Source organism: Ixodes scapularis, unplaced genomic scaffold (assembly GCF_016920785.2).
Source record: "Ixodes scapularis isolate PalLabHiFi unplaced genomic scaffold, ASM1692078v2 PGA_scaffold8__174_contigs__length_109621045, whole genome shotgun sequence".
NCBI classification, from domain to species: Eukaryota; Metazoa; Arthropoda; class Arachnida; order Ixodida; family Ixodidae; genus Ixodes; species Ixodes scapularis.
The window spans coordinates 75,111,416-75,120,411 of NW_024609883.1; the positions used below are offsets into that span (position 1 = coordinate 75,111,416).

At 47.2% G+C, this 8,996-nt stretch overlaps 1 protein-coding gene and 1 long non-coding RNA gene across 2 annotated transcripts; both read right to left on the reverse strand.

Moving 5' to 3' along the window:
• Positions 1-1,345: 1,345 nt before the first annotated feature.
• Positions 1,346-3,957, reverse strand: LOC120842510. Its single transcript, XM_040213642.3, has 9 exons — positions 3,785-3,957; positions 3,361-3,724; positions 2,890-3,063; positions 2,728-2,803; positions 2,515-2,625; positions 2,178-2,426; positions 1,949-2,120; positions 1,608-1,756; positions 1,346-1,527 (listed from the first exon to the last, which is right to left on the reverse strand). Exons 1-9 carry the CDS (start codon positions 3,955-3,957, stop codon positions 1,346-1,348), a joined length of 1,650 nt encoding a protein of 549 aa, XP_040069576.3.
• A 38-nt stretch (positions 3,958-3,995) lies between these two features.
• LOC120842520 lies at positions 3,996-5,249 on the reverse strand. The gene is made up of 3 exons (XR_005715943.1): positions 5,217-5,249; positions 4,106-4,208; positions 3,996-4,043 (listed from the first exon to the last, which is right to left on the reverse strand). It is a non-coding gene; the product is annotated as an uncharacterized LOC120842520 (long non-coding RNA).
• Between the last annotated feature and the right edge of the window lie 3,747 nt (positions 5,250-8,996).

The window sequence follows — 8,996 nt, forward strand, 5'->3', positions numbered from 1 at the left end:
ACTTTGTACTGCCCGGGGCATTTCTGTAGAGAAAAGGTTGCGTAGTTACAGAACTGCTAGCATCGTGCAGCGGCCACACTTACTGCTGGCTTTTATGACGAGACTGCGGGACGAATGAGTGGACTTTGTACTGCCTGGGGCATTTCTGTAGAGAAAAGGTTGCGTAGTTACAGAACTGCTAGCATCGTGCAGCGGCCACACTTACTGCTGGCTTTTATGACGAGACTGCGGGACGAATGAGTGGACTTTGTACTGCCTGGGGCATTTCTGTAGAGAAAAGGTTGCGTAGTTACAGAACTGCTAGCATCGTGCAGCGGCCACACTTACTGCTGGCTTTTATGACGAGACTGCGGGACGAATGAGTGGACTTTGTACTGCCCGGGGCATTTCTGTAGAGAAAAGGTTGCGTAGTTACAGAACTGCTAGCATCGTGCAGCGGCCACACTTACTGCTGGCTTTTATGACGAGACTGCGGGACGAATGAGTGGACTTTGTACTGCCTGGGGCATTTCTGTAGAGAAAAGGTTGCGTAGTTACAGAACTGCTAGCATCGTGCAGCGGCCACACTTACTGCTGGCTTTTATGACGAGACTGCGGGACGAATGAGTGGACTTTGTACTGCCCGGGGCATTTCTGTAGAGAAAAGGTTGCGTAGTTACAGAACTGCTAGCATCGTGCAGCAGCCACACTTACTGCTGGCTTTTATGACGGGACTGCGGGACGAATGAGTGGAATTTGTACTGCCTGGGGCATTTCTGTAGAGAAAAGGTTGGGTAGTTACAGAACTGCTAGCATCGTGCAGCGGCCACACTTACTGCTGGCTTTTATGACGAGACTGCGGGACGATTGAGTGGACTTTGTACTGCCTGGGGCATTTCTGTAGAGAAAAGGTTGGGTAGTTACAGAATTGCTAGCATCGTGCAGCGGCCACACTTACTGCTGGCTTTTATGACGAGACTGCGGGAGGATTGAGTGGACTTTGTACTGCCTGGGGCATTTCTGTAGAGAAAAGGTTGGGTAGTTACAGAACTGCTAGCTAGCATCGTGCAGCGGCCACACTTACTGCTGGCTTTTATGACGAGACTGCGGGACGAATGAGTGGACTTTGTACTGTCCGGGGAATTTCTGTAGACAAAAGGTTGCGTATTTATAAACCGGTTATCGCTTCGTTGCAGCCACACTTACCACTGGCTTTGAGGATGAGATGGCAGGCTGCATGGAGGGCATGGCGATGTTCAGGGAGTCCTGTGAAAGTAGAGTCATTGATGTACTAGGACGCTCATTTTAACTGGCAGGTATACTTCCTTCAGGCTGCGGAAATGAAACATGAGTTTAGAGAGTGCCCTTACTGCAGAGTACGGCCGAAGCGGGACCTCCGTGCTTCCACTAACTCCTCCTTTGAAGGCCTGGCAAAGGCCGCAGTCATGGGCGCCGGAAAGATGTTTGTGCTGGCCTTCGCCGCAGTAGCAAGACACCGCCATCGACTATTGATTGCGATCACCTCCTCTACGAGCTTGTGAACGTAGCCTGGAATTGAAGGTTCTTTTTTTTTCACTTTATCAAATGACCGAGCAAGTCAACGACCATAAAATGAATGCCACACTTACTGTAGGTGGGTGCTGTCTTGACGGGACAAGCTGTGTGGTGGCCCTTGCGTGCTTTGGATGTTTTCACCGCCCAGCGTGGCTTGCCCTCTTGTGTCTCAGCTTGGCAGCGATCAGCGTTCTCATTGAAATGCAAGATTGCCACTCGAGTCCTGCAGTGAAATGGTGTTTTATTAGGGATGATGTTTGCAATAATAATTGTCATTCGACCGTTTCTCTTGTACTTTGAGAGACCAATATCTAGTCGTTGGGGAAAAGGACTAAGTCAGGTCGTAGTAGGTTCAGGTGATAAACGATTATATGCAAACTGATTAAACATTAATGCAGCTTGATCATAATATTACCTTGCACGCATGCCTTCTGGAGTGAATGCCCGGGACTTGGGAGCGAAGTCAATGAGGACGCTGTGGAAGGATTCCAGGGCGAATGTCTGGCCGTGGGGGGACATCTGGGCCAGGTCCTTCAGGAGGCGCTTGTTCCCAGTGATCTGCTTGTAGTGACTGTAGGCCGGGGAGTCTGAAGAAAGAATGTGGTTTAGGAAAAGCAAACTAGGCTATGAAGGCAATAACTTACTGGGATCCATCCACATTTTTGTGGCTTCGAGAATTTCGTTGTGCACACACCGCGTGTAGCTGCCCCCGTGACCAGTGTGCTTGTCGATGACGTGGTTCTGCATGCTCAGCCAGATCTCGACGAGCAGCTCCCTGTTGCCTCCCGCAGCCATGGCAGACCAGTACATGTGGTTGGTGGTCGCCTGCGTCCACTCTTCTAGCGGTTGACATCCAGCTCGTTTTCGTGCTGCGTTCAGCTTTTTCTTCACACCTAAGATTTGACGAGATAACTCAGATCAACCTGCAGCATATTTCCCTGAAAATGTAGGTTAAATGCAATACTTGTCAAAATTGCTTACTTTTGGAGATGTGCCAAATGTCGAAGTAGTGGGCGGTCCCAGGTTCGTGCACCTCCATGTGTTTTCGTATGGCAGGGTGGCGGTCAGTGCCCAAGGATTTTACATGGATACCTGCACCATATAATTCCAGAAAGTTGCAATAATAAAACTAAATGTGAGCTCAGGATGCTGAATTTGCTGCGTAGCTGCTGAGCCTTGACTGAGTGCACGTACGTTTCTCCTTGAAGAATTCCAGCAGCTTGATGAGGCCCTCCTTCTCCATGTTGACACTTGCCATGGCTCGCTCCGACTACAAGCAGAGGTGTGGCATATTTTAATCGAGTTATGCGACCAGCAAAGCAGTGTTTATATTTTCGCTCAGATCAGGTTTCTTACCTCTCCTAGCTGGACTTGGATGGAGTGGAGGATCTTGTTGATCTGCTGAACATGTGCAGTGTAGGTCAGGAACTTGGCAGAGAACCCAGGAGAGTCGAATCTGCCATCGCTGGTGATGTCAACATCCTGGTCCTCCAGCTGTCTGACCAGATCCTGTTGTTCTTGCAGGTAGACCTGTTAATGTAAATGATTGTTGCTGTTCAAACCAGGTGAACCTTCCAAAGTTACGGTTATGTGTGCACAATAAAATAAAACTTGCTTATTTGTAATTTCAGTACCTCCTAAATACACAAGTAAATAAATATTTAGTAGTCAACCCTGGCTATGTTGCAGTATTTGTTTACAAAAACTAAAGTGCATTAGTCATTTTTCAACTAAGATTTCACTCTTCTCTGCCTTCAGATCTACCTATTTAAGCACCACTAAGAAAAAAAACATAAAGCAACTAAGACCCTTTGAAATATTGCTCACTTCGTCGATTGCAGGGAACAGGAGGCTCTTCTGATACGTGTAGAAGGTCTGATCGCTGAAGACCTCCACGTTCATGTTGCGCAGCATCCTCAAGGTGCTTGTGACATTTGATCCAGAGAACAGCAGGTGGCTGGACAGCAGGATGTTTCCAGCTGCCCTCCCGTTCATGAGAGGCTGACTGTCCCATATCCGCTCGTGATTCAGGGGGCAGATGCTTTTCACCTTGATCAGTGTGCCCAGGGGGGTGAGTGTGGTGTTGCAGGGCCTTGAACACTCCTGGCAGGTGCTGAACAGCTCCCTCAGGCAGCTCTCAAACACGAGGAACTGTCGCTCCCCCTCTGGTGGGCCTGGTGTGTATTGATCGCTGCAGCAGAATCAAGAAAATATTTAGAAACGAAACGGAATGTAAACAAGAACAGCTTACCTCTCAAAATCGTCGTCACGAGTTGGGGAGTATGTCAGATCGGATCCCGATGAGATGCTGGTGGCTCCAGGGCTTAGCGGACTTAGTGGAACCGCCTCCTCCACAGCAATGGCTGTCGCTGGTGGTGCAGCTGTTGGTAGTGCAGCTACTGGTGGTGTAACTGCCTCCTCCATGGCAATGGCTGTCGCTGGTAGTACAGCTGCTGGTGGTGCAGCTACTGGTGGTGCAGCTGCTACCACAGCAAGGGTGTTTGTCACTGCTACAATTAGAAATTACAGACTTGTAACCTCTATATGCACGCTGATTTCCGAAAGTACTTACGAGCACCTTGACCTGTTGTGGCAGGCTCCACAGCACCATTGTCCTGATGCTCAGGACTACTAGAAGGTACTAGTACCCGACTGGTGGCACCAGTGTCGTTGCCCTGCGGAAGAGTTGTTTCAAGAAAGATGAGTATTTATTTATTGAATCTCATGGTGACACAGTGGTATTATGCATCATCTGCCTAGTTCTTGGGATATGTTCTGCACACATGATTTTCATTACTCGTAACAGTTTGCAATGGTACAAGCTCGGCAAGCAGTAAAAGTAAGGGGGGGAGGGCAATTTTCTGAATTAAAAATAGTCTTGCATTTCCCACATCTTTGTAACCCAATCATTTCCTTCTATTTTTCAACGCGCAACATGTACTATCGGGACCAAAAGAATAGAAACAAAGCAGCGCATAATACGGCGTGCAAGTGAACCAAAATGCGCCTTTCGCGTAGGAGAGAGTTTGTACGAGCTTCCGGGAAAACATAAATACGCATAAACAACGTGCCAATCAACGCGCAATTTAGAGAATACGCAAGAAACGCACGTTTACGAAGCAGCCGGGTACGCGCTGCCACTGGTTGATCTAAGATGGCAAACAAGAGCACGTGGGCACATGTCGGTTGTAAACGAACGCATGAGATACGCGAACAGTAGACGCACTTGCACTCCGTATATATTCCACCCACCCTTATTTCGCCAAAGACCACCGTGAAAAGACGCTCACGCGCTCCTGTTCTATTTCATCTGGTGCCGACGGATCAGTGTGCACAGTAACGGCATTACTGTTGCTTGTGAAAACAAAATTAGGCTGCGACCTTCCGGGGTCCGAAATATTGAGACTAACCCTCCATAAAACAGGAAATAACTGATCTTGACGACACTACTGGCACTGGGATTATCTATTATTATACATTACGTATCGATTGCACTTTTCGTGGGTATCGGTACGTCCGTGTTCGGTCACTGTCCAAATAAATCCCTTTACGTGGACAGCTCCTGCTCATAAGCTTCGCGTGCACGCGCAATTCGTCTTGCAACTTGTTCCGAACACGTGGCTTCTAAGATTTTCGGAACTCCCCACAAAAGCTATGCCGCGAAAAAAAGAAAACTAACTTACCACGACTTTCTGGCGCTTCAGCGGAGATGCCTCGATCATATCCTCGACTGGAAGCAGAAGCGTCGGCATCGCGTTCCATCGAAGCTGTGAACGACCCGTGTCCTCCGCGCAGAAGAACTCACTTTGGTCGAAGTGGTCGTGACAAAAACGGGGCGTCATAGGCAAGTTCTGGGTGTCGTCTTGGCGGCCGGCGCGACGTAACCACGTGCTTCTCCGAGGTTCATCTTTCGGCAGGACGACGAAACGCAGGCCTTTTCGGGCGTTCTTCGATTTGCGGTTGGGGCAAGTCGTAACCAAACAAACGTTTGGCATCGCAGCGTAACCTCTGGTACGCGATGTCAAACGATGTCGCGACGTTGAATTTCGCCTCGGGAGGACGGGCGGACACAAACGCACTTCCCGAAAACCCGGAGGGAAAGAGTTCATGATACGCGCGCTTCCGCGCATCCCGAGGGAACGGGAAATTCACCCCACGCGGAGGAAGGCAAAAAGAAAACGTAGTCCCTTGTTTGTGAAACGATAATTGCAGTATCGCGTATTCTAAACTAGAAATATTTTACGTCTTGTGAAATTATCATGCACAACTTATTTAAATGAACTGAAAATTGTTTCTTTAGCGAAACTTTACAAAGACCGCCAAAATTTTCAAACATACGATAATTTCATTGGCCCTCGCAAGTACAGAAAAGAGTCCGCACGTATTTTATTCCTGCGTGATTAATAGGCGGTTCTGACTTCTAAAACTGAAGATACTCATTCACTGACACTTCCTTAACGCCATCGCACCAAAAAGTAGCTTCTCCAAAAACCGCTTGACTGCCCCTTTAATGTTGACGCGGAAGTATACAACGCAGTGAAATAGTCCGTCATTTGAAACAACCTAAAACAGCTTTTGTAAGTCGCTTCGCGTTTCAAATTGGTACTCATGATGAGTGGTGATTTTCAAAATAGTTAACAATATTGATTCTAAGTGTAAACAATGAAAATAAAATGTGGTTCAAAACGACTATATTTATGTCCAGTATTTAAAGAACATTGAAAAAGTGGGCGTACTATATAAATCAGGAGCACGATTTTAAAGGTTTTATCCGAACACATGCACAAAGGTTGCAATCGCGACTCAGCGTGCGAAGCGCCCCTCGCTCAACGCCAACCTAACATCTTATTTGAGCGTAGCGATTTTTGTGGACTACAAAGAGACAGCAATCTTTTTATTCTGACATTCGAAGAAAAGGTATTTAACCCGTAGTTTCAGTCCACCTAATTTTGCTTACAGAACCGACCGTGTCCTGTGTTGAAACAGGCAAAGGAAAAATTGGTAAAAATTATTAGTCAACATAATTCCGTCAAACGCACATTTTACCAACCGACGGTCGCGCGCCTTCAACAATTTCCAAATAAGTCGTTTCTGTGCCTCTTCAACACAGTTCAAGGAGAGCCATATCTCCGTAAGTATCTACATCTTCATTCAAAGTGTAGAACTGAGCGAAAAATGCGAAACTAATTTGCAGTCGCTCGCGCAAAGTACGAGCAATACTTGTAAGCCGCTGGAGATAAAAGGGAACCAAACTTTTAATCTTACTCCTTTGGAAAATCATGCGGCAGCTATCCTGCAACTACAGACAGCCAAATCCAGCAATTGTTGTAACCGCGAATGCAGAGGTTGCGTGCGATCAAGCGAAAACAGGAAAGCCTACGAGTAGTGTTCTCTTACGCACGCGACTCTTTGTTCAATAATAATATCTTAGAGCTCGGTAATTTTATTTTTCTGCTAACTGACCCTTAATACGAAAAATTATACCTCCACACTCTCGCAATCGAATTTAAGGCACCCTATCTCCGAGCATTTACAAGTGCCACCCGCACGACCACATAGCGCAGAGGCCGTTGCAATCTTGGCCCCCCCGAAATGCGCGCGGTGGCCGAAGATGCCCGTCATGAAGCCCTCGCGGCTTCCCTGCGAGCGCGCTCAGCTGCACGGTTGACGCCGCACTGTAATCCACACCAAACAGCAGGCGCGCGCAAGAGGGAGAATGTTCACCGCAACACGTTTCACGTGGGTATTTTTTATATAAAATGCATGCCGGAGTCCGCAGACCGGCTCGCACCACTCGCACAATTTTGGTTGAGTCGGTTAGCGGCTTAAAAATGGCGCAACTGAGCCCCCACACGCTGCGCGCTATTTGTCATCTCGAAAGGAAAAAAAAAGAAAGAAAGAAAGGCAGGTTCCACGCGCTATGGTCAGATTCATTCTATTTAGATTTTTATTTGACTCAAAGTTGAGTTTTATTTACCAGGGTTGGTTCTTATGGCCTGAATTTTCACATTTGTTTACTAATGGCGTGTGCACTCAGGCTATCTGTTGGTGTGGTGTAAAGTAAAGTTTTATGTGTCTAATGTAAAAGTGTGAAACAGTATACTTGGTCAGCCTGAAAAATATTATATCACGAAGAGTGGCTGTCTCAGACTTCTCACACGCAGCGGGTTAATGCATCAGGGAACGACAAACAGTACAGTCTCGCAGAACAGAAGAGATAAGGAAAAAATTACCCTTGGCCGTTACCATTCAGTATACCTTCCCAGAAATGTAACTAAGAAATGCACCTAGGGCATCGCACCTTACCTTACCTTCTAGAAATGTATTGTTATTGACACTCACATTTTAATGCGGTCATTGAAACGTTGCACTTAGTGCTTGGTTACGCGTTCTTTACTCCGTCTCAGCGTATAAAATGGAAAGTTTTCCAGTCGGCTGGAGTGCATGCTTCCTCTCAAAACAGTAGAATTGGAAGCGCGGCTCAAATATCGAACATTGGGAAACTTTTTCAGATGTACCGAATGAGTGGAGAAGGCGAAACGAATATTTCTCACATGACCAGCTGCGAACAGCGCTAAAAGACGTTGGACCGGGACGAGGAAAGACACAGACAGAGCGCTGTCTGTATGTTTCTTAAAAGTGTTGTTACTTTTGCGTAATTTATTTGCGAACATTTCAACAGCAAAGTTTCCTGATGACTTGGATTATTCGCACTCTTCACTGTTTTCGTTCGTTGGCAAAATAAAGCTAAATTGCAAACAGGCCCCAGCCCCTACGCCCCCCCCCCCCCACACACACACGGAGCTAAACCTAACGCAGGCAGCACATAAACGTGAAGAAAACGACGAAAGAACGTCGAAGACGCGTGTGACGTGACGTCGTACAACGTCGAAGGTCCGGACGCTACCTTCCTTGGACTTCGATGAAACCTCTACATGTGCGCGCGAAAAGGTGCACAGAAGGTTGAGAAACCGTTTCCAAAGACGTTTGCCATACGTCACAGGCACGTCTCAATGGGCCGTTGCGTCTTCCCTCGACGTTTATGATACGTGTGTTTTCGACATCCGGACTAACAACGACATTCATAGATCTTCAAGAAACCATTCCAAATTACGTTCCCTAGGCGTTGTGGAGAAGACGCTGTGTCCACACCCCCCCCCCCCCCCCCTCACTAAAAAAAAAAAAAAAAACGTTTTGAGTATTATTGCGAAGGCAAGTTGCTCTCATGCAAGTACGAAGGAAGTAACTAAAACACAGGTTTGGTACGAACTGTTTATTTTAGTATTTTCAGACAGGAAATGCAGTACGGAGCGCCGCCAAAAGACGTCCCTGGATGTGCCAGCCTGAAGTATATAAAACAAAGTCAGGTGAAGAAATGAACAAGGGTCTATGCCACGCTGCGCGGAATGTTCCACCACTTACCTTGCTCTTCTGATTAATCCGCTGACGGGCGTGCTTTACCC